Source organism: Lepidochelys kempii, chromosome 1 (assembly GCF_965140285.1).
Source record: "Lepidochelys kempii isolate rLepKem1 chromosome 1, rLepKem1.hap1, whole genome shotgun sequence".
Lineage (NCBI taxonomy): Eukaryota > Metazoa > Chordata > Testudines > Cheloniidae > Lepidochelys > Lepidochelys kempii.
In genome coordinates, this window is record NC_136380.1 from 347,949,035 (window position 1) to 347,972,667 (window position 23,633).

The following is a 23,633-nucleotide window of genomic DNA, read 5'->3' on the forward strand; positions in this document are numbered from 1 at the left end:
ACGCCTGGCTCCGGGGCCAGCACTGGGGAAACGCCGGTGTTTCTGGGTAGTGCGTGTCAGGCAGCCCAGGGCTCCCCTGGGGCGGAGAAGGGATATGGAGACACTGAACATACAGGAACCTCCTACAGAGGTGTGGGTGCAGCCTCTCGGCTGCCTGGTGTTCTCTGCAGATCCCTGATCCGCTCAAGGCAATCCTTCAGCTGGCTCAGAGCAGCTGGCATGGCTAGTACAGGGTAGGGGGAGAAGGACCCTGCCTCGGATGGAGGCTGGCAGAGGTGCGAGCGGCGTACCATGTGCTCAGCAGACTCTTGGGCTCTCTGACCATGAGGCATGGCCAGGTAGTAGGGGAAAAGTGAGTGTTGGCTTTGTGGCTGAGGACCAAGCCTGGGAGTTGGGAGATCTGGGTTCAGTCCATATACATGGACTCCCCTGTTCAGGTTATTTAACCTCTGCAAAACCTCCCTCCTGGGGCGTGGAGGCTACGCACATCCCCAGGCGAGGCGCTCTGGTACTCGTGACGGGAGCCACAACATTGCCTGGAAGTGCCCCTTGACTGGCCGCAACGCAGACCTGCTGCCGCTCGTGATCGTGACGCTGGTTCTGGGCTACGTCGACAGCCACAACTATTTCACCAGCTCTGCTGTGAAGTTCACCCTCTCGCTGCTCTCCATCATGCCCCTCTCGTACTACATCGGCATGGCCATTGCCAGGTGAGGCCGTGCCTTCTCCAGGCAGGGGGCAATCCCTTGTGTTAATTTCCAGTCCCGTTCCGAAGCTGCATCATGACGTCTCGCCAGTGAGCGGCGTAACAGGGCACAACGGGACTCTCGTCCCCTCCCATCTCACCCCTCCTTGCTGGGAGGAGTCCTGGCTGCTGCTTGGGCAGATCAGTCCTGCAATAGGCGCTGTGCAATCCAGCTGAAGGCATGAACTTCCAGTGGGATTCTTGGACTCCTGGTGGAGTGTCCCTGTGCGTAGCTGGCTCATCGCTCTGTATCCAGGCACCGCCCCTGCTGTCTCTGGGGTGGAATATGCAGCCCCCCAATGCAATGGCAGATTGGCCACTGGGCCAATGGGGCCCAGGCCTGGGGGCTCTGGAAAAATGGGCACCCTCTGCCCAGACCCTCTCCAGTTGGGGTGTGGGGGCTTGTCACGCTCCACCCCACTGCCTAGCACTCCAGCTAAGCGGAGCGGGGCAAGCCCCGGCTGGAGCACTGGGCAGAGCAGGGGGACTGCAGGAGGGGAGGGGCCCCTAACACCCTAATCTGCCCCTGCTCCTACACTAACCCTGCAGGCCGCCCTAGAAAGGGAGGCCACGGGCAGTACCCCCGATGGGAAGGCCTGCCGAGATGATGCTAAGCTGTCCAGCCCCCTAGCACTGGACTGAGGCATTGACTCCAAGCGCTGCCTGCAGAAGGGACCCCACTTCCAGCAGCTCTTGGCTGATCCTCGGGTTTCCACTTCAGTGCTGCTCCGTTTAGCTTGAGTGCAGCACAAAGGGGCGTAACTGCAGCCCTGCTGGTGGACAGATTTGGTGGACAGAGGAGGACGGCACCCTCCCTAAAACAAGCAATCTTGCCCTAAAAAAAGACCCTTTGTGAGGGTTGGGAGCCATGTGGCTCCAACATAGAAGGTTGCACCAGTAGCCAGAATTCTGCTGTTCATGTTGAATGATCCATCCGACTGTTTCCACCCAGGGTCTGTCTCGAGCCTCCCTCTGCTAGCTAACCCCCCTGCCTTCGTGTGACTTAGTATTTCAGCTCAGAGTAACTTCGCGGTGGGGGCTGTGGTGAACGCCTCCTTTGGCTCCATCATAGAGCTGACCTTCTACATCACGGCGCTGATCAAGGGCTCCCGGGAAGGGAACAAGTGTTACGAGGAGATTGTGAAGTCGGCCCTGACGGGGACCCTGCTGGGCTGTGTCCTCCTTGTGCCGGTGAGTCTGGCCTGAGGCTCGTGGTCTGGAGCTGTGCTCCAGGCTCCGCTGTCGATCCGGGCCCTGGGAGCGGGCAGCTTTCTTCTCAAGCTCTCCGTTCAGACTCGCCCCGGCCGACCTCTTTCCTCTTCGAAGCCGCTTCTCGTGCAAGTGATTGTGGGACACACAACTGAGTGGGGGGAAGGGTTACCTTGCTAGCTGGGCTGCAATGAAATGCACTCCAGGTGAGGTGGCCCAATGGCTCGGGATGATAACAGAATGTCCTCTGTTCCTTTCAAGGGCTTGTGCATGGTGATTGGAGGCATCCGCCACCAGGAGCAGAGGTTTAACAGCAGATCGGCAGGCGTCAGCTCTGCCCTGCTCTTCCTCTCCGTGGGAGGTAAGCAAGAAATTGACCAAGTGCTGAAGCCCTGGGTCCAGGAATGAGACCGCAATGCACTGTCTCCTAACCTGAATGTATTGGCCGCATCCACTGACCATGCTGTTGTGCAGGGCTTGGCTGTTACGGCCTGTCCCCATCTTCCGATCTCGAGGCCTCTCCAGTGAAGCCTAGCTCTGCTGCAGGGCTTCAGCCTTGGGGGATAAATGTACCCTGTGCACATCCCCTGGGGGTTATGACCTTGTTTCAGGCGGGTTTTTTGCGGAGATCCATCTCCGCTCTATCCCTTCAATTGGCAGCGCCTATGGCAAATCTGGGACAGTGTCTGGAGTTACACACTGCTCACAAAATGCTGCGGCCCATCATTGCAGGGAGGTTCGCACAGTTCCAGGGAGCTGGGTGGGACAACCTTCTGTGCATAACGCAGCTCCTAGAGCTAGAGGTGGGGTGCCCTGAGCAGAATGTATTGCCCCTCTTACCTCCCCTGGGTACTGGACACCTGGACTCCTAGGGCTGTTACTTCCATCAGGCTGGCTGACCTAAAATGGGTTTGGCTCTGCCTAAGTCCTGGGAGCGGGCAGGTGTCCACATCAGAGTGGCCATGCAGTCAGAATGTGTTGCTTTTTATCAAAAAGCCAGGGATTGAATAGACACAAACTCTACTCCTGTGCAGAGAGTGGGGCCGTAGGTATTGGTCAGAGCACACTGGCAGGGCAGTGTGGGGAAAGTGTGTACTGTTCCTTGGACAGAGGATGTGTGTTCTTGGGCTCCCTGGTGGGTTGGGAACAGCCTATTAAAGGGACTTTTATTCCCTAATGGCCCATCTCCTAGGTATGGCCCAGATGAAGGGAGATAGATGGGAATTCCTCTTAGCCAGCTGCTGGAGAGGAGAATCAGCACTTATTTGGCCCACAGCAGAGTGGGATTCTGCTCTGCAGCTCGTTCAGTCTCTGTGGCCAAAGTCTTGATCAGCTTCCCAGTGGAAGCGTGATGTCTCTCTTGGACCCTTTTCCTCTTGCCCTGGGCCTTGTTGCCAGCGTTAGCCGAAGGTGTCATGTGACCCCACCCCCTCTCCCGGATCCATTCCAATCCCCTTTTCTTTCCCCTGACAGGCGTGTTTGCTCCAACGCTGTTCTCCAAAGTCTATGGGAGGCTGGTCTGTGGTGAATGCCAGAACATTACCCAGAGTCCAGCGGGACACTACCTCTGCCAGAATTGCCACTTTGACTTGGTAGGTGGAAACCTGGGCACCTAAGTCAGTGTATTAGCTCTTGTACAGGGCCTGTTGACCTGCAGATACCTCTGCCCAGCCATGCAGGGGATTTGCTGCCTGATCACTGGCCTCTTCAAGCTTGCAGTGCCCATGGCTGCCTAGCAGCGTCTGCCCCCTTGATGGGGGCAGGGTGTATCTAGCAGAGAAGTCTGGCCCTTGTTGATCTGTGAATCCTCCAGGTGAGATTGGTGGCTGCTGCAAAATGGGTGTTCCTGCATTACAGGGGCTTCCAGATTGGGTTGGGAACAGGAAAGACCCAGTCAGGGGTAAGGTGTCCCTTGCTAGACTGGGACATTCTGTGATGCCTGGTGTACAGGATGTTCTGAATTCAAGTAACTAGCAAAACTTGCACTCATGATCAGCAGGCAGCTGCTCAAGAAGAAGAGAAGGGCCTTGCTTTTCTGGACAGCACAAATGCTGTACAAAACTACTGGTCCTGTACACTGAAATGCAGCCACCTCTGGGGTGGAGGCATCCCTGAGATCTGCATCTTTACAGGCCAACTCCTTGGGGTGCATTGGTGGTCACCCCGACAGACTTTCCTGTGCTTGGTGGTAACTAACCACTGAGGACTGAGCTGCGTGCGGAGGGTTTTCTGTGTGCGCCTTCAGGACTCAAACACTCTGGTGTGCCAGCCAGAGTTACAGAGCAGGTTGGTCCAATTCTTAGCTTCTGGGAGTTGGCGTTCCTAATTCCTCGCTTGCATCCTGCACCGGGCCTGGGGTGAGGCTGCTGAGGAGAGAATAGACTGAGATCACATGGAATGGGGAGGTCTCTTATTAATCTGATCACTTTTCTCTCCACTGCACGCACCCAGACTCCTTGCTTCCTCTTCCACTAGGCATATGGGGAGCTAAAAGTCTTCTGTAAGACTCTAAAGTCACTGTGAGGTTCCAGATCAGTCTCTCCAGCCTACCCTGCTAACTTAGGGGAGAACAGTCCTTTTGGTAACTGCAAACTCAACCCAGCTTGACTCTCTGCTCGCATGCTATTGCCATCTTGTGCCCAGTCTCCAGAAAGAGGGTCTGAGGATCACAAGAGTTCCTCAGATTCCTGTGCAGCCCCATTGTCTTCAGCAGGGTTGTACAGGTAAAACTGACCGGAAGAGAACTAAACTCTGCTGCACGAGGAGCAGACTCCAGTTTGCTGTCCCTTAGCTGCACTAGTGCTATGGGCCTTCCAGGGGTTCATGTCTGAGCAGGGGTGACTGGATACCCACTGGGCACAGCTCTGAGCAGGAGGCGGTGTTCAAGTGGCAAGGCACGTTCCCACTTACAGGTACTGCGCGTCTTGCAGCAGAACCCTCGTCCAGCCGTGGCAGCTAGAGCTCTCATGCCCGCCTCTCCCCTCAGCATCCCCGATGTACTGAGGACAATATAGGGGGTGCCTGCCAGGATGGAGATTCATCTGCAACTCCCTGCTTCAGGAAGCCCTCAACACTAGCCCCTCTGCATCCGTTCAGACTCCGGCTCCAAGGTCTAAACGTTCAGCCTCTATCCTGGTGGCCGCCTCTGCTTCCAGTCAGCTGAAGGGTTCCAAGAAGCCACAGCCCCTGTCTGGGCCGGACTCAGTTCCGGCAGCCCTCAGTCAAGCCCCAAGGCATCGTGTGGCTTAACTGAGGGCTGGGTGGTTGGTTCCCACTGGTCCGGTTCCGGAAGACAGGTTGAGGACCAGTTCAGCTGCCCTGGCTGGTGCTGTACCTCATGCCTCACGGCAGTCCAACCCCGACGCAGCCCCTGCGGCTGGAAGAGCCCCTGGTCCTGCAGTTGCCTGGAAGACACATGTAAGCAGTGCCTCTGAATTAGGGCCTTCAGCACCGTCGCTGCAGCATCAGCTGAGACCGAGGAAAAAGCAGCGTAGACGTAAGACCGCCAGCACGAGTTCTGATTCGTGGGAACCAGAAATGCTAGCAGATCCATCCGATTTTTTTTTCTTTCTTTAAGGCCACAACAGTTCCGAAGCAGGAACTTGTTCCACTTCCAGCTTCAGTAACTAAAGAGAGGAGCTCACACGGGTCATCGGATCCAATGGTGGCCAAACTTTGGGATTTGCGGTCGTTTCCAGTTCCGGCCACTTCTGTCTCTCTCTGCTCGGGTGCATGCCTTGGATCCTGGTGCAAGGCGCACAGCTCCTAAAAGGAGGCATGTTTCCTTGGTTCCAGGATTGTCCTCTTCATCACTTCCTAGGAAGAAGAGACCAGATCCCGCTGGCTCTTCCCAGGACCTTTCTCATCCCTCCTCTTAGGCTTCCTACAGGGCCTCAGCAAAGAGCAGAATCCCCATTCCTCCCTCTGCATCGGTTACTATCCTTGGTATACTTTCTCGGGTCCAGGTCTGGACCCTCTCCAGGAGGAGTATAGAGGAAGAACTGACCTGCAGTGAGATTCTGACCACCCTTTTGGTCTGCCCCCTATTGGCATGTTCCTGACACCCAGTAGTAGGGGAGACCTGGCAGTCCTGGGGCCTTAGTGAGGGACCACCTCAGGTCCTCTCCAATTTATCCTCCGCATGGATGGAGAGGGAACACTTCATCTGCAAAGAAATCTTTAAGCCCAGGGATCCTCCGATCCTGCTCCCCCAGTTCCATTGACACTACAGAGAGACCAGGGACTCTCTGTCTGAGGAGGATGAAGAAAGAGCTGCTCTCTTTGGACAGGAGCTTTTAGGACCTGATGGTGAAGCTGTACCTATCACTTGACCAATGCAGGGGTGGCATCAGGCTTTTCTCCTTCTGGGGATACTGTGCATTTCTATGAGTTAGGGAATCCCATGGTGTCCATTCAAATCTCCCTGCAGTACTGGAGGAAGAGACTTCTCAGTATCTTACGTCCTCAGTGCCACTGCGAAGAGTAGGATATCTCTTCCTGTCCTGGATGAGTTGTGAGGGCCAGCCACCTCTGCGGGGCCCACTGACAACCCATCTCTAATGAACTATACCAGATTCCTTCTGAAGGGAATCTTCCTTCCATACCTGCTTTGTGCCGAATTCATTGATGCTGGCTGCTGCCAGCAACAGGGGGTCTGGACAGTTACACTCCACTCCAGTGGGGGAAGGGGAGAAAGATGCCCTCCTCCTTTTCCCTCCGTGTTAGGGTGGCAAATTATCTGGCAGTCCTGGCCCATTACCCATCCCATCAATGGGGGGCAGAGCGGGGGAGTGTTGCTTTTTCTCCAGGTCTTGCCTGATGACCAGACACAGCCAGTAGATGCCATCTTATTGAAGGGTCAGAAAGTAGCTAGACACTCCCTCAGGGCTTCCTTCAGTGCTTTGGACTCTGATGTCAGAGCGTTGGCATCAGGTGTGACCATCAGGAACGTGCGTTGCTTTGATCCTCCATCCTAGCTATGGATGCTCGAAGTCAGCTGGGAGAGCGTCGTCTTGGAGTGGAGAGTCTCTTCCGTGAAAAGACCATTGGTAAAACTAAAAGAGATAAGATCAACAACTCAATCTTTGGGGTCGATGCCATCTACTCAAAGGAGGCCCTCCAGTCCTCTTGCCAGTATCGGAGGCGGCAGCATTACCCCAACCTTCGGTCATCCAGTCACACGTCAACAAGGTGCAGCCTCACAGAGCCATTCTGGAAAGAGGCCTTTCAAACAAGGTTCCAAATCTAAACTGCCTGCATCCTCATCCCAGACAAGTCCACCCTCTGTTTTGGTGAGACCTTTGAGAGTCAAGAACCAACCAACCAGTACTCTTCTACCCTTTCCTTTGGAGGCAGGCTAGCCCACTTCATCAACACATGGAAGCAGGTTATATCAGATCAACAGGTCTTGGAGATCATGGAAAAGGGCTATGCCATACAACTGGAAAGACTGCCTCCTCCCAACTCCCCCTCCCCATCCCTCTCCAGGGAACTCTTTCACTAGGCAATCCTTCTCGCAAGTGTGGAGATGTTGCTTCTAGTAGGAGTTGTCAAGGAGGCTCTCACTTACTAGAGAGGGGTCAAGGTTTTACTCCGGCTTATCTTTCTGGTGCAAAAGGAAGAGATTTGGTGATTTGGGCCGATTCCCAATTTTAAGAGCATCTGGAAGCTTTTGGTTCCGTATGCTGACTGGACTCCATAATCCCTTCACTGCTGGTCCCGGATTGGCTTGTGACTCTGTCTAAAGGATGCATATTTCCAATCATGATTTGACAAAGCTATTGGAAGTGTGTTCCATTTTGTGGTGTCTGGGCACCATTTCCAGTACAGGGTGCTCTCATTTGGCCTTTCCACAGCACCTAGGGGAATTGGCAAAATGCCTGTCTGTGGTGATAGCACATCTGAGGAATCAGGGTATTTTTTGTTTACTTTTACCTGGACAGTTGACTATCGATTTGGCTGCTGTGCGCCCATTGAGCCACATAATCACCACAAGCAGTTCTTGTTCTTTAGACCTAAGATTTTTCCTCAACCTCCCAAAGACTATCCTCTGTCTTACACACAGGATTTCTTTTATGGGTGCCGTACTCGACTCCGTAGAAGGGAGAGCTTTTCTGAGGACCGACTGTTTCATTCTGAAAAATGTCTATCAAAGATTCAAAGTTGCCCTACACGGAGCATAAAGTTCTTCCTGGGTCTCATGGGGGTTTAGGGTAGCCACTACCCACAGGACTCCATTTGACTACCTGAGAATGAGACCTATTCAGCACTTGATGTCCCCGACCTCAGTTCAAGTCAGAACAGTCTTCAGTGGATCACCATGCCTTGGAATGTCGTGGTCTTGCTAGACTGGTGGCCGACCATAGAATATCCGGGTTGGAAGGGACCCCAGAAGGTCATCTAGTCCAACCCCCTGCTCGAAGCAGGACCAATTCCCAGTTAAATCATCCCAGCCAGGGCTTTGTCAAGCCTGACCTTAAAAACCTCTAAGGAAGGAGATTCTACCACCTCCCTAGGTAACGCATTCCAGTGTTTCACCACCCTCATAGTGAAAAAACAGGACAAACACACTCAAGGGTGTGCAGTTCCGTTCTCTGGGTCCACCCCAGACGTTGACTATTGATGCAGCTGGAGTCGGGGGGTGGGGGGACACTTAACAATTTGGGGGTCCTGGTCGTCTTGAAAGAACGTTGCATATCGGCGTACCGGAACTAAGAGCGGTTCATCTGGCTCAGTGTTCTTCATCTACAAGGGAAGGCTGTGCAGGCAGTAATGGGTGTTACATTGGCAGTGTACTATCTCAGCAAGCAGGGGGTGCTCATTCCACCCCCTTGTGCGCAGAGGTGTTTCTGCCTCAACATTTGTCCTTCAGCCCTACATCTGGCTGGGGAGAACAAATGCAGATTGCCTCAGAGACCTTATCTTCCAGGTGTTTGTGGACCTGTTCACAGCAAGGTTCAACAGTGTCGTCATTTGTTCCAGACCAGGCAGGGACATCTCTCTGTCAGATGCTCTCCTGCTGCACTGGAAGAGGTGTCTGATGTATGCCTTTCCTCTGCTTCCCTTGATGCAGAAGATAAGTCAGGACACGGCCAGGATGATCCTCCTTGCACTGGCTTGGCCTCCTTGGCAGTAGTTTACCAATCTCCTTCAGCTATCTGGCAGTCGTGCTGCACCTCCCTCGGTCTCCTGTCCCAAGAGGGGAGCAGGATTTTTCACCTGGCCCTGCAATCTGCACTGGTGTTCATCTGTGCAGGACATACTAGTTAACTCTAAAAAATGGTCCACCAGAAATTGCTGCCATCTACAGTGGTCCAGGTTTCAGGCCTGGGTGCAGAGGAAGTCTGATTCTCCTAGATCTGTCTTCATTTCTTGTGTTCTGGAATGCTGAATGTCTTTTGAAAAGAAAAAAAATCGGGGTTGCATATCTCATAATTTAAAGGTCCATTTGGCAGCTAACTCCATGTATCCTACTTAGTTGACTGTAGACAGCTGTTTGTTCATGTTTTGGTTAAAAAGTTTGAGATTTATATCAAATGTGTATTGTTCTGTTAGAGACCCTGCCCTCTTGAGACTTCAGTTTGGTTTTGACCACATTGATAAAATCTCTGATCAAACCATTGGCTGAGTGGTTTTTCATCATTTTTAACTATCTCAAGGCACCAGGAGAATGAGTGAACTGCACGCACGCATAGCTGATCCACCTTTCACAAGGACAAAGCAATCCTTAGACCTGATCCTGTTCTTAGCAAAGGTGACATCAGATTTCTTCCCCCTCCGATTAAATCAGTCCGTTTTATTTCACTTCCACTGCCCACAACCAAGCCCCATTGTAAGGAGAATCTGTCCTCCATACATTGGATGCTAAAAGGGCTCTCGCCTGTTATTCGGACAGAACTAAGTCTTCATAAAACCTCAAGATTGTTTTTGTTTTTCATATGCTAAGAACAACATAGGGCGTACACTTTCTTCCCAGGGGACTGCTGAGTATTACACACCAGCAAAAGTTCCTGTCCCTGCTTCAATTGCACAGATTCCACTCGCACTGAGGCTGCTTCCTTCACTCAGCTGAGACAAGCACTAGTTGCTGAGATCTGCAGTCTGGATTTCGGTGCATGCTTCCAGCCAGCACTAGGCTCTGGATTTGGCTGCTAATGGATGCAGGGTTTGGCGAGGCACTGCTTCAGTCTTTGTTCAGCTAGGACTCTGTTCCCGTCTCCAAGTTAGTTTCAGCAGTACCGGAGTCTTTCCCGTTAGTGGGGAATATGCAGAGTCAGTTGAATTCCAGTTACAGGTAGGTTACCTTCATTTCTCCTGGTCACTGCGTGGGGCTCTGCTCCAGTCTGACGAACAAACTGCTGTTCGCTAGCATCTGTGGGGAGGGAGACGGGGGTGAGTGTGGAGATCATGGCTTCAGTGTATCATCTCACCATTCATAAACGATCCTACGCTGAGCACGTGAGAGGAGAACCAACCAAACTATCCTGTGGTTCTTGTTTTTCAGATGGAGAACAATGGCACCTTGTACTACAAACATGTCCAGTAAGTGCCTCACGGTCTGTCCTGTTGCTTGGACGTAATGGGTCAGCCCTGGCCCCACTAAAGAAGCACATGAGAGCTGTGATGATCCCTAATGGGCTGCCCAAGCACCTTCCAAGCTGCCTTGCTTTCATGCTTTTCTCGGTGCCTTGCCTGGAGGGCCAAGCCAGCTTGCTCTATGGGAGCAGGGGCTGATCTGGGCTCTGCCACTGGCTTAGCCATGTGGCCTCAGTCTCATCACCTGTAAAATGGGCCTAATACCTGTCTCCGGGGGGTGGGTGGGTTGGGATGACTGTCTCCAGTGTCTGGGGAACACGTGCTGCTCTCTTCTTAGCTGACCCCCCCCCCCCCCCCCAAAGTCCCATCAGCCATGGACACAACAGGGCCCGTTTATCTCTGCAGCTCCTTTGATGCTAGAGCAGGATGACCCAGTGTAGCATGGAGATGTTAATGTAATGGCCACATCTGATTCCCATCGGCTAGTACTCGCGGGGGAGGGGGGGTGCTCTGTTCTAGGGCACTCAAATCCCATGTGGGTGAGGAAGGGTTAATCCTTCCTAGGTCTCCCTCCTCACTGGCCACTGCTTGCTCTGCCAGCTCCTTTGTGTAGCGCACTTGCCACTCTGACCCTGGCTTTCTCCAGCAAGTTGCTTCAGAGAGCAGGGCTCCTGGCCAGGGAGGGTGGGCTTAGCTCCCCTGGGGCCACTTGTGTGAGATGAGCTATATCTCTCCCCCCGGCCCCTCCCCCCCCCCAAGCTGCTGCATCCCCTCGGATGCCTGCGAAAGCAAGACCGGGCACCCAGAGGGTTAGCGGAGAGAAGCGGGGAGGGGGATCTAGCAGCCAGCTGGCTTTGGATGCTGCCAGAGCCCTGAGGATTGAGCACCTTGAGCCCGGGGAGGGGGGACAGACAGTAGCACCCGTCTCACCCCCGCCCCCAGTCATTGTAGAGTGACCGAAACCAGTCTGACCAAAGGCAGCAAACCCCTCCTCCCTGCCCCCCCCCCCGGAAGAGCCAGAGGTGAATTCCCAGGAGTTGGTGGGAGAGGGGGAATGGGGGGGGGTTCTCCTTCCAGCTCCCTGCAGCTCTGGTGTGTTGCAGGCCCCTGGTGTACACGGTGTCCCTCGTGCTTCCTGCCGCCTACCTCATCGGCCTCTTCTTCACCCTGAAGACTCACTCCCACATCTACGACATTCACATCAGCGACTGCCACAGTAAGTCCCCACCGCGGCCGGCCCAGAGCGCTGGGCTGACCTTTCCTCTGGCCCACTTCAGAAAAGACGGGAGAACGGTAGATGGATTCTGTGCTCTCTGCTGTCCAGAGCAGGGGACTGGGAGCCAGGACTCCTGGGTCCTATTCCTGGCCTTGCCGCTGGCTCTGTGCACAAGGCGGGGATGGGACCTGGTATCTGGAACCTGCCCTGCAGTGCCATGGAAGTGCCTGAGTAGCACAGTGGGTAGATGCAGGGGCTCTAACCCCCAGACCTGGGTGGCAGACTGGAGACCACTGGGGAGCAACACTGTGTCGACCCAAAGCTTGGGCAGTAATGTCTCCCCCTTCCCTGGAAGGACTAACCCAGGGGAATAATTGGACAGCTAATAGTGTCGATCGGCTGCACCAGTTGAGTGGGGATGGGTAGATGGGGGGGGCCTGTCCCAATCGCTGAGCCCAAGTCTGTGCCTAGGGGATCTGTCTCTGCTCACATGCCTCCTTGCTTTCCTCAGTGCCCGGTCACCATCACAGCGCCGTGGTCCACTGGTCCCGCTGCAGGGCCCTGATCATTCTCCTGCTCTCCACCCTGTGCATGTCCGCCTGCGCAGACCTAGCCACGGAGCACATCAGCCCCATCCTCACCAACTCCACCGTGTCTCAGGTAAGGAGCCTTCGGCCTGCCCAGATCCACGGACCGGTGGTGCTGCAGCCACCCTGCCGGGAACCACAGTGGAGTGGATGAGTAGCCCCGTAAAGCCTGGATTGGAATGCATGAGATAAGCCTAGAACCCAGAGCCACCCCCACACAGAGCAGGCTGTAGGGCCGGATGCCGATGTCACTATGAATGATGTTACTTTGGAATCCAGCCCGATGGCCCCAGGTAAAGGACTTGTCTGGTGCTCAGCTGATGGGCCATGTAACCTTGTTGATGTGGTAGGTGTGGAGTTGGGGCCGCTTAGTGACTAGCAGGAAGAGCCTGGCCTAACACAGTCCTTAACCAGCAAGTTCTCTCTCCGCTGAGAGCGGGACTGTGTTGTTTTCAAGCTCCCTTTCCTGAGGCCCCCATGAGGTTCAGTCTCTGCTCACCTGCATTGGCCCCTTGCCTGACAGGCAGGCAATCCTGGGTTGCTGACACCCAAACTTCTGAAGGGGAAGCCTCACTCAGTCACGGGAGAGTTGACCCCGTTTAGCCACGTGACTGGGTTTGAATGCAGCTAGTGCACCTAATGCTCTGTGTCAGACTAGGGAGGCTAGTTCATCATAAGAATGGCCAGACTGGGTCAGACCAATGGTCCCTGTAGCCCAGTGTCCTGTCTTCCGACAGTGGCCAGTGCCAGGTGCCCCAGAGGGAATGAACAGAACCGTGATCCATCTTCTGGCAGTCAGGGGCTTAGGACAGTGGCTCTCAACCTGGTGGTACAGCAACTCCTCTAGATCAGTGTTTCTCAATCTGGGAGGTCGCAACCCCGAGGCGAGTCAAGGGACAGGTTTGGGGGAGGGGGTTGCAGGGGCAGGGCCAGCCTTAGGGGGTGGCAAGCAGGGCAGTTGCCTGGGGCCCCACACCACAGAGGGCCCCCATGCTAAGTTACATGCTTCAGCCCCGGGCGGTGGGGCTCTAGGTTCTGCCATGGGTGGTGGGGCAACAGTCGTCTGGAAAGGTGGAGAACCACTGGCTTAGGACACCCAGAGCCTGGGCTTGCATCCCTGCCCATCTTGGCTAGTAGCCATGGAAGATGGGTCCATCAATGGATTATCTAATTCTCTTCAGCCCTGGCGTGGCTGTGGAGGAAGCAGAGCAGTTCGCAAGCTCTGTGATGGCTCTCTCTCTTGCTCTCTTTGGCAGTATTTTATTGGGGTGACCGTGCTGGCTATGGTGCCCGAGCTCCCTGAGATAGTCAATGGAATCCAGTTTGCCCTGCAGAACAACCTAAGCTTGAGGTGAGTGAGTCCCCGGAATCCCGCAGGGCTTCTGCAAGAGCTGGCATGAGTTGCCAGAGGCTAGTCCTAGCCCGTGGCTTCAAATAGAGCAAATGGATAGATGCTAATCTCGTCACCATGTTCCCTAGTAGGAAACTCCCTTTAATGCTCTGAGAGGCTGGGACATGTGCCTAATGCTCTAGTTCACCGAGGGGGATGCTCCAAGAGGAGCTGCCCCTGGCTGGAGTTGACCATGGGGACCAATTAATCTGACGCACCAAGCCACTCTCCAGTGTTCAAGCCAGCAGTGGATTTCCATGTGGAGGTGTTGGTAGCTCTCCACTTCTCACTGTAATAAAGGACTTGGCTTCCAAGGATGGTATCTAGGGGGAAGAGCCATCTGCTCCTTGTCTCAGATTATTTAAGCAGAGAGAGTCCAGTCTTCCTAGAGCCTTAAATGTCTAAAACGGCCCATTACAAACTCCAGGGTGAAGTATCTCCGATCTCCCCCTCCCTGCTTTTGGAGATGCACTGAGAAGGGCCAGGCTGAGGTATGTTCCAGACCCCAGGGGTGTGTGTCGGTGCACTGCATCTCATACCGGTCCCTTGGTGGGAAGGTTCATAGATACTAAGCTCAGAAGAGACCATTATGATCATCTAGTCTGACCTCCTGCACAACGCAGGCCACAGAATTTCACCCACCCACTCCTGTGAAAAGCCTCTCACCTATGTCTGAGCTATTGAAGTCCTCAAATCGTGGTTTAAAGACTTCAAGGAGCAGAGAATCCTCCAGCAAGTGACCCGTGCCCCATGCTACAGAGAGAGGCAAAAAACCTCCAGGGCCTCTTCCAATCTGCCCTAGAGGAAAATTCCTTCCTGACCCCAGATATGGCGATCAGCTAAACCCTGAGCATATGGGCAAGATTCACCTGCCGGATACTACAGAAAATTCTTTCCCGGGTAACTCTGATCCCACCCCATCTAACATCCCATCACACGCCATTAGGCCTATTTACCATGACTATTTAATTACCAAAACCATGTTATCCCATCATACCATCTCCTCCATAAACTTACCAAGTTTAATCTTAAAGCTAGATAGATCTTTTCCCCCCACTGCTTCCCTTGGAAGGCTATTCCAAAACTTCACTCCTCTGATGGTTAGAAACCTTCATCTAATTTCAAGTCTAAACTTCCTGGTGGCCAGTTTATATCCATTTGTTCTTGTGTCCACATTGGTACTGAGCTTAAATAATTCCTCTCCTTCTCCGGTATTTATCCCTCTGATGTATTTATAGAGAGCAATCCTATCTCTACCTTCTTTTAGTTAGGCTAAGCAAGTCAAGCTCCTTGAGTCTCCTTTCATAAGACAGGTTTTCCATTTCTCGGATCATCCTAGTAGCCCTTCTCTGCACCTGTTCCAGTTTGAATTCATCCTTCTTAACCATGGGAGACCAGAACTGCACACAGTATTCCAGGTGTGAGGTCTCACCAGTGCCTTGTATAACGGTACTAACACCTCCTTATCCCTACCGGCAATACTTCTCCTGATGCATCCCAAGACCGCATTAGCTTTTTTCACAGCCATATCACATTGGCGGCTCATAGTCCTCCTATGATCAACCAATACTCCAAGGTCCTCCTCCTCCTCCGTTACTTCTAATTGATGCATCCCCAGCTTATAACTAAAATTCTTGTTGTTAATGCCTAAATGCATATCATTACACTTCTCACTATTAAATTTCATCCTATTACTATTACTCCAGTTTACACGGTCATCCAGATCCTCCTGTAGGGTATCCCTGTCCTTCTCTAAATTGGCAATACCTCCCAGCTTTGTATCATCTGCAAACTTTATTAGCACTCTCCCACTTTTTGTGCCGAGATCAGTAATAAAAAGATTAAATAAGATTGGTCCCAAAACTGATCCTTGAGGAACTCCACTGGTAACCTCCCTCCAGCCTGACAGTTCACCTTTCAGTAGGAGCGTTGTAGTCTCTCCTTTAACCAATTCCTTATCCACCTTTCAATTTTCATATTGATCCCCATCTTTTCCAATTAAACTAATAATTCCCCATGTGGCATGGTATCAAACACCTTACTGAAAGCTAGGTAAATTAGATCCACTGTGTTTCCTTTGTCTAAAAAAATCTGTTACTTTCTCAAAGAAGGAGATCGGATTGGTTTGGCACGATCTACCTTTTGTAAAACCATGTTGTATTTTGTCCCATTTACCATTGACTTCAATGCCCTTAACTACTTTCTCCTTCAAAATTTTTTCCAAGACCTTGCACACTACAGATGTCAAACCAACAGGCCTATAGTTACCCGGATCACTTTTTTTCCCTTTCTTAAAAATTGGAGAATTGCTAACATAGTTCCTATCAGATGGTACAACCCCTGAGTTTAGATTCATTAAAAATTCTTGCTAATGGCTTGCAATTTTGGGTGCCAATTACTTTAATATTCTTGGATGAAGATTATCTGGGCCCCCTGGTTTAGTCCCATTGAGCTGTTTGAGTTTCATTTCTACCTCAGATATGGTAATATCTACCTCCATATCCTCATTCCCATTTGTCATGCTACCATTATCCCTAAGATCCTCTTTAGCCTTATTAAAGACTGAGGCAAAGTATTTGTTTAGATATTGGGCCATGCCTAGATTATCCTTGACCTCCACTCCATCCTCAGTGTTTAGCGGTCCCACTTCTTCTTTCTTTGTTTTCTTCTTATTTATATGGCTATAGGACCTTTTACTATTGGTTTTAATTCCCTTTGCAAGGTCCAACTCTACTTGACTTTTAGCATCTCTCACTTTATCCCTACATGTTCTGACCTCAATAAGGTAGCTTTCCTTGCTGATCCCTCCCTTCTTCCACTCCCTGTATGCTTTCTGCTTTTTCTTAATCACCTCTCTGAGATGCTTGCTCATCCAGCTGGCTCTACAACTCCTGCCGACAAATTTTTTCCCCTTTCTTGGGATGCAGGCTTCCGATAGCTTCTGCAGCTTTGGTTTAAAGTAATCCCAGGCCTCCTCTACCGTTAGATCCATAAATTCTTCAGTCCAATCCACTTCCCTAACTAATTTCCTTAATTTTTGAAAGTCAGCCCTTTTGAAATAAAAAACCCTAGTTGCAGATTTATTTTTGTTAATCCTTCCGTTCAGTTTGAACTGAATTAGCTCATGATCACTTGAGCCAAGATTATCCCCTACAACCATTTCTTCTATGAGGTCCTCACTACTCCCCAAAACCAAATCTAAAATGGCATCCCCTCTAGTCGGTTCAGCAACTACTTGCTGAAGGAATCCATCAGCTATCTCATCTAGGAACATCTGAGCCCTATTATTATTACTAGCACTCGTCCTCCAGTCTATATCTGGGAAGTTAAAGTCTCCATGATCACACAGGTTCCATTAGTATTTACTTCATTAAAAACATTAAAAAGGGCTCTATCCATACCCAAATTAGATCCTGGCGGTCTGTTGCACACCCCAAGCACTATCCCAGGGGAGGCTCTAATAGTTTTCTTCCCCAATGTAATTTTTGCCCAGACGGACTCAGTCATATCCATTTCATTGCTTCTTATTTCTTTACATTCTACCTCCTCATTGATCTACAATGCTACTCCACCACCTTTACCTTTATTTCGGTCTTTCCTAAACAGCACATACCCTTCAATACCTGTGGTCCAGTAATGACTACTATTCCACCATGTTTCTGTTACCCCTATAATATCTGACTTCACTTCCTGCACCAGGAGCTCTAGTTCCTCCATTTTGTTACCTAGGCTCCTCGCATTGGTGTACAAACATCTTAATTTTTGCTGTTTTGGCCTCGCTCACACTCTGTACCCTATTAGGCATGGTCATTCTACAGCCAGTATAACCTATTAGACTGGTATCCACGCTGCCCTTCCTCCTTATAGCCATTCTCCTACCCACAGCTGTATCCTTTCTTACTTTGTTTTCTTCCCTCTCAATGCTAAAATCCGGCGTGGAGATTACCTGGACATCTCCCAACCATCTCCCCCTAATTCCTAGTTTAAAGCTCTCTTAATCTGTTGTGTCAGCCTCCATCCTAGATGTCTATTTCCTTCCCTACTCAGATGAAGTCCATCCCAAGAGAACTGTCCTCTGTCCATGAATGCCTCCCAGTGGCCATACATCCCAAAACCCTGTAGCACCACTGCCTAAGTCATCTGTTGATAGTCATAATCTTGTCGCACCTTTGTTGCCCTTCTCTAGGAACAGGCAGAATCCCACTAAAGATCACCTGAGCCTCGATTTCCTTAAGCGTCTTCCCCAGCCTAGCATAGTCTCCCTTAATACTTTCCAGCGAGAATCTAGCCGTATCATTTGTTCCCACGTGAAGGATAATTAGGGGATTCTTTCCTGCTCCCTTTAGGATCCTTTTCAACCTCCAGGTCTACATCCCATATCTTAGCACCTGGAAGACAGCACACCCTTCTATTCTCTGGATCAGCTCTGGTTACAGGCCTGTCTATTCTTCTCCGTAAAGAGTTCCCGATCACATAGACCTGCCTTTTCCTGGTGATGGTGCTATTCTCCAGTCTATCCCCTGTTCCCTCTGGCTGCAAGTTCTTTCCATTCCTATTCTCCCTTGTAATCCTCTTCAACCCATCCTGTATCCTCCTGGGGCTCATATTTGGTGTAGTCTCCATTGACTCTTCCCCTTTTCTTATAGGACTAGCTGCTCTTCTCTTCTTCCGTGCCCTTCCACCTTCAGCAACTACCAGCTGAGCCCCTTCTTCATTTTCCAACTCTGCAAACCTGTTCTTGAGCTCTGTTTCTTCTTCACTAGCCTGTCTTTTCCTCTGCCTGGTGGTGCTGAGCATACCAGAGTCCGCAGGGCAGGATTGACCTGGCCTGCAGCCCATGTTGGAAACTGATCCCAAAAAATCCTTTTTCCTAATGAAATCGAACATGGCCCTCCTGCACAGCTGAGCGGTACACAGCGCTGCCCCTTCCTGAAAGCCGGGTCCCCTCAAACGTGTGACCGGTGCTACTGCGTGCAGGAAAAGAGTGCAGTATAATGAAGTGGGGCTCCGTATTCCCCGCTGGAGCTCTAGATGCTGTGTTAGAAGCCTCGAATACAGGTTAATTTATGGTGTGTCTGCTCCTCCTCCCTAGTATTGAGATTGGGAGCTGTATTGCTGTCCAGGTCTGCATGCTTCAGATTCCCATCCTGGTGCTCTTCACAATCTTCTACGTAAGTAATGGAGCTGGAGCCAGACTTCATGGTTACTATGGTTTTCTCCACTTGGCTTGTGGACACTGGGGCTTTGGGGAAAGAGGAAGCGCCCATGGTTGCAGGGGTTTGACGGTTGCACGCCTAAGAATGTCACTCAAATAGGAACATCATGCTGGTGTTGGCGAAAGGTACTGGAGAAATGGTGCCACTGAGCTACGCTATCCTTAGAGTAGGAATGGTGGAGGCAGTTGCAAGGCAGGATTCCCTGCACCAGCATCTCTGATTTTTGGAGAGCCAGTCTCTATTCCCCAGGTTCCCAAGCAGTGGGCTGACTGCACAGTCAAATTAACAATTCCCTCACTGTCTCAAACATGCTCATTAGATTTTTAAGGGGGAGCAGATGGGACAGGTGAGATTATTGCTAATGTGTGTGAACCAGAGTGACTAAAACCAGTCCTCCCGCTGTCCCACAGGGACTGGGAACGTGGCAGGTTAATACATTTTTATCCTGATCATGGACTTGAAAATACTAAGCTTCTTGTGACTGTTTTTTGCACTATGTGCATAGCTTGTTTGTCCACACTGCTGCAGGTAGAGTATATTGCAGTGGGTGGAAAACAGTCTTTCAAGAGTCTCTGGGTAAGGAATTGGGACTGTCTAAATGGGCAGAACAAACTTTCTGAATTTACTTTGACTGTCCATGCAGGGCATAACCATGGCTGACTTACCAAGGGTTTGAAAACTGCTCTCTACCTTTCCACAGCCGACAGGTTTCATACTTGTCTTCAGTGACCTCCATGTCTATTCCAGCATGTTCAGCGTGGTCCTCATGAACTACATCTTCATGGATGGCAAGTGTGACTACTTCCAAGGTAACCGTCCATGTGGGCCAGTCTTCTTCTCCCATGAGAATTTTAATCCTATCCAACTCCTCCCATAGCCGCTTACAAACATTCCCACGCTTCCTGAGCAATCTCATTCAGGAACCGGGATTGACCGTGTAAAAGGGGCATCCCTGTGTCCAATGTCTGTCTCTGACTCCAGATCTGATTGCTCTAAGGTTAAAAAGTCTTAACTGCAATCCCACTCTTGGAGCAGAGAGGCCCTTTCCTTTGTACTAATCTCCCCAGTAGGAGCTTCAGACCATCTGATCATTCATGATGTGGTGTTGGGTTTCCACAGTTAACTGGCTCAGTAACTGGAACTTAAATCTGCTGCCCCAGGAGTGGATTCTTCTAACTGGTAGATGACTCAATTCCCACAGGAAGCAGCTCCAAAGAAGGTTTTTGTCATAACGTGCTGTTACCTGGCACTCAAATGTTGGCTTAAACTGTCCCTTAACTTGGAGATACAGTGTAGTTTCACATCCTGGAGCACTTGTCCCAGTGTGAACTTCCAGATTCTGTCCGGAGCAGACTGGCAGCTGTTCCATCTAGTACAAAATCCACCTTCCTACATCTTGTTCACTGAGTGTGTGATTCCAGTCCTCTAGTTCCTAACCATGGTGGTTCTCACTCCCCCAGGTACAGTGCTGGTGATGGTCTACTTCATCCTCCTAGCTGTGTATTTCTTTGCTCCTTCCCCTGCTGGCTGCTGAGGCCTGACTCCATGGACCTTGTGTTCTTCTCTTGGGAGAAGACTTCCCCCTCCCACCCCCCAGGGCAGCTTCTGTTAACAAATGTTGAGTGTTTCTCAGGGACTCGGCTGGTCTGGTTTTACTCTAAAACCATTAGTTGCATGAAGCTAAAGAACCTGCCACCAGAGTTTGTTTTTCCTTCACCAGCTGTTTTAAAAGATGGGATGGAATTGGGGAATTGCTAACCACTGGAAAAGGGTGGTGGTGGTGGTGGTGGTAGTCTGGTCACGCCTTCTTAACCGAAGAAGAAGCCTTAATGCCAGAGTGCTTCCTTGTGTACCAAAGTACAGCTCAGTCTGGGATTGTGGCTAGAGGGAAATCTGTTGTTGGCAAAGGCTTTTGAGGAACAGAAGAGTCCTCTTTAGACTCTGAAGGATGTGCTGTTCTCTTGCTGCTGGGAAAGTGGTGCCCTCTCCAAGGTGCTGTCTTGAAACAGACCTATCCTGGGAGGACAGGAGAGGACTCTTTTCAGAATGCTACCTGCTTGTCATGCACATGGCAGCCTCTAACACTGGCCTGTAGAAATAACACAGGTGGGTTTTGCTGTAACTTGAAATGAATCCTGTTTTTTTCCCCCCCCAACTGTTCTGATTAAAGCAGTTTTTGTACAAGCTGGATCTGGTCCTGTATCTAAAGGGGCAAACAAGGGTCTCTGCAGGCAGCCACATGCAGGGATATGGGGGATTGTAGTTGACTGACCTATCTGGTTTCTTCACACCACTAACTTAGGGACAATATAGGTTTTTAGGCCTGATGATCAGTCTCCATGTAGCACAACCCATGTGAGGTGGGAGAAGCCAACTGTTAAGAGACCCTTTCCTTGGAGTAAACATCCCGCCATCACTCAAGGCCTCTGTCCTCTGCTCGGAGTCTATCTTCTGCCTCTGTTAGTACAGACCAGAAGGCAGAATGGTCTAAAGAGATGCTTCTGTCAGGTGAGTTCTTGTTAAACTTTGCTGCTGCTCCCTAGTCTGGGCTTCTCGGTGAGAAGCCATTTCTTAAATCTCCCTCCCCGCTCTAGAGCAGTGGTTATAGCCTGTGTCCCACTGCAGCGCTACTGGTAGGGCAGAGCGGTCTTGCATTAGCCCTAGATCTGTGCGCTAGGGGTGTCAATAAGCCAGCCGCGGGCACAGGGCTCAGCCTTTGGTATCTCTTCTTAGGTTTTAAGAGCATGGTTGATAGGAGTTGCTCCCTTTGTATTTCAAAACCATGTGTGCCGCAACTTAAAGCCTGGGTTGCTTTAAATCAGACAAACCCTGACTTCCACTGTGCCTGAAGACCTTGATGGGGAGACTCTATCCCTACCTCTGCCCCCATGTTCCTAGAGGATGCTAGACTGACACTGAACAGGAGCAGCTGGGGCTAGACTGCCACGTACCCTGAGCGTTCAGGGCAAGTGGAGCTGGGCTTTGGCCATACTGCACTAAATGTGCTGCAATGTCTGGCTCTAGGTGTCTCCAGGGGGGTGCCTGTAGTTAATGGACCCTTGACAATTTTGGCCTTCATGTGTCTGGGTCTTATTTCGCTAGCTTTCACAGGTGCCTAATACCAGCTCCCTGGGCTAAGGCGGAGCTAATGTTGGAAGCATGGACAGTGGTGTGAGAATGCTCTAGCAATGTCAGTAAGGAAATTAGTCAGTGCAGTAAATAAGTCCTGCAACCACTCACTGAATGAGGACAAAAAAGTACTCCAGAGGGTAAGGCCCCAGAACAATCCATGCCTGGGCACCTGGGGGCTGAGCTAAGCACAAGTACCCAAAGCTTCCTTCTCTGGGGTACCTGACTTTACATCCCAAACTGTGCCTTAAAAGGATTTATTTCCCAACTGGGTTCCCCTGGAGTACCTGAAAAATTCAGATTGCCCTTCTCTCTCTCTCTCTCTCTCTCTCCCCCACCCGATCATCAGCACGGTTTGTACAGGGCTTTACCTGTGCAACACACACTTACTAACCCTTACTAGTAGTGGAAGGGTTAGTAACAGGAGCAGGCTCACTTCCTACGGATCAGCCACAAGAAGGGGATGATGGTTTGACAGTAAGGTGGAGACTTTTGATGCTCTATAAAGAGTGATTTAATTACTACAGGAGGCTTGTGCCTCTAGCTCTCTTCCTTCCCCTACTGCCCACAGGCTACTGCCTCCATGTTGTGGGGCCCCTTTAAGGAGAGAATTGGAAGTACAGACCAGCACAGAAGAACCACTCCACCTCCTCTCAACTGTTGCCTTAAAAAAACAACCAAGGGTGTGGATTTAGCATTTCACTTAACGTGAGTTCTGGGCTTGACTGAGAATGAGCAAGGTAACGCTTGGGGCAAATATCTCCTACCCACAAACCAACAGAGGCTTTGCCTTCCCTCTTCCAAAGCTGTTAGCAAGTCTCCTGTTCTCTTAGAAAACAGGAATCTAAGAAATTGCATCTCCATCCTAAGGCCTCCTTTCTTCCCAGGCCAAGGACTTTTGTTAAAGACCCTATAGAGAGAGCACTAGGGGATCATTCAGTGGCAGCCAGCAGTTTCCTAGTACAACCTCCAGAACTAAGTTTGGTTGCAATAAAGCAGATTCCCTACTTCTGCAGTGATAGATCCATAAAGTTCATGTCAAATGGTGTCTTTTCCATTACTGCTCTGGGCAGGGGGGTTAAAGACCCAAGGCACCCCTGCAGCTGTCAGGCTTGCAGGCATTCTGCTTGACAGGTGATCATTGGTGGTACTGCAGCTTGGGTAGCAGTATTGGGGGCATGCTCTGGAGGGCTCCCTGCATGAGTGGAACTGGACTTGCAGCAATTTCATTCCAAGTTGGACTGGTGCAGTGGCCCAGCCCAGGCTCCAAGCATGGAGTAAGTGCATGCACAGAAATGCTGGCATGGCTTGTGGACTAATGCACCAGTACATGCCTGGAAATCTAGGGTCAGCTAGTTTAATGGTGATAACTGCATTGGCTACTCAAGCAAATGCTTCAGTGACACCATCGCTATTATAAGACTGGAAGGGACCTCGAGAGGTCATCTAGTCCAGTCCCCTGCACTCATGGTAGGACTATTCTCTCAGCCTGCCCTGACAGGTGTTTGTCTAACCTGCTCTTAAAAATCTCCAGTGATGGAAATTCCACAACCACTGTAGGCAATTTATCCCAGTACTTAACCACTCTGACAGGAAGTTTTTCCTA

At 51.1% G+C, this 23,633-nt stretch overlaps 1 protein-coding gene across 3 annotated transcripts in view; it reads left to right on the forward strand.

The window, feature by feature from the left end:
• LOC140905487 (uncharacterized) overlaps positions 1-21,080 on the forward strand; it is a 44,979-nt gene extending 23,899 nt beyond the window's left edge. Inside the window, exons 10-20 of one of the 3 annotated variants that reach the window (XM_073328917.2) lie at positions 569-710; positions 1,753-1,936; positions 2,216-2,315; positions 3,428-3,546; positions 10,458-10,495; positions 11,593-11,705; positions 12,217-12,365; positions 13,549-13,643; positions 18,775-18,853; positions 19,599-19,707; positions 20,359-21,080. In XM_073328917.2, the coding sequence (XP_073185018.1) occupies positions 569-710; positions 1,753-1,936; positions 2,216-2,315; positions 3,428-3,546; positions 10,458-10,495; positions 11,593-11,705; positions 12,217-12,365; positions 13,549-13,643; positions 18,775-18,853; positions 19,599-19,707; positions 20,359-20,432 (1,202 nt within the window). In that variant the 3' untranslated portion in view covers positions 20,433-21,080. Of the gene's footprint in view, positions 1-568; positions 711-1,752; positions 1,937-2,215; positions 2,316-3,427; positions 3,547-10,457; positions 10,496-11,592; positions 11,706-12,216; positions 12,366-13,548; positions 13,644-18,774; positions 18,854-19,541; positions 19,708-20,358 lie in introns of those variants that run through there. The other 2 variants (XM_073328920.2, XM_073328918.2) reach the window with 2 other exon arrangements.
• The last annotated feature ends 2,553 nt before the right edge of the window (positions 21,081-23,633 follow it).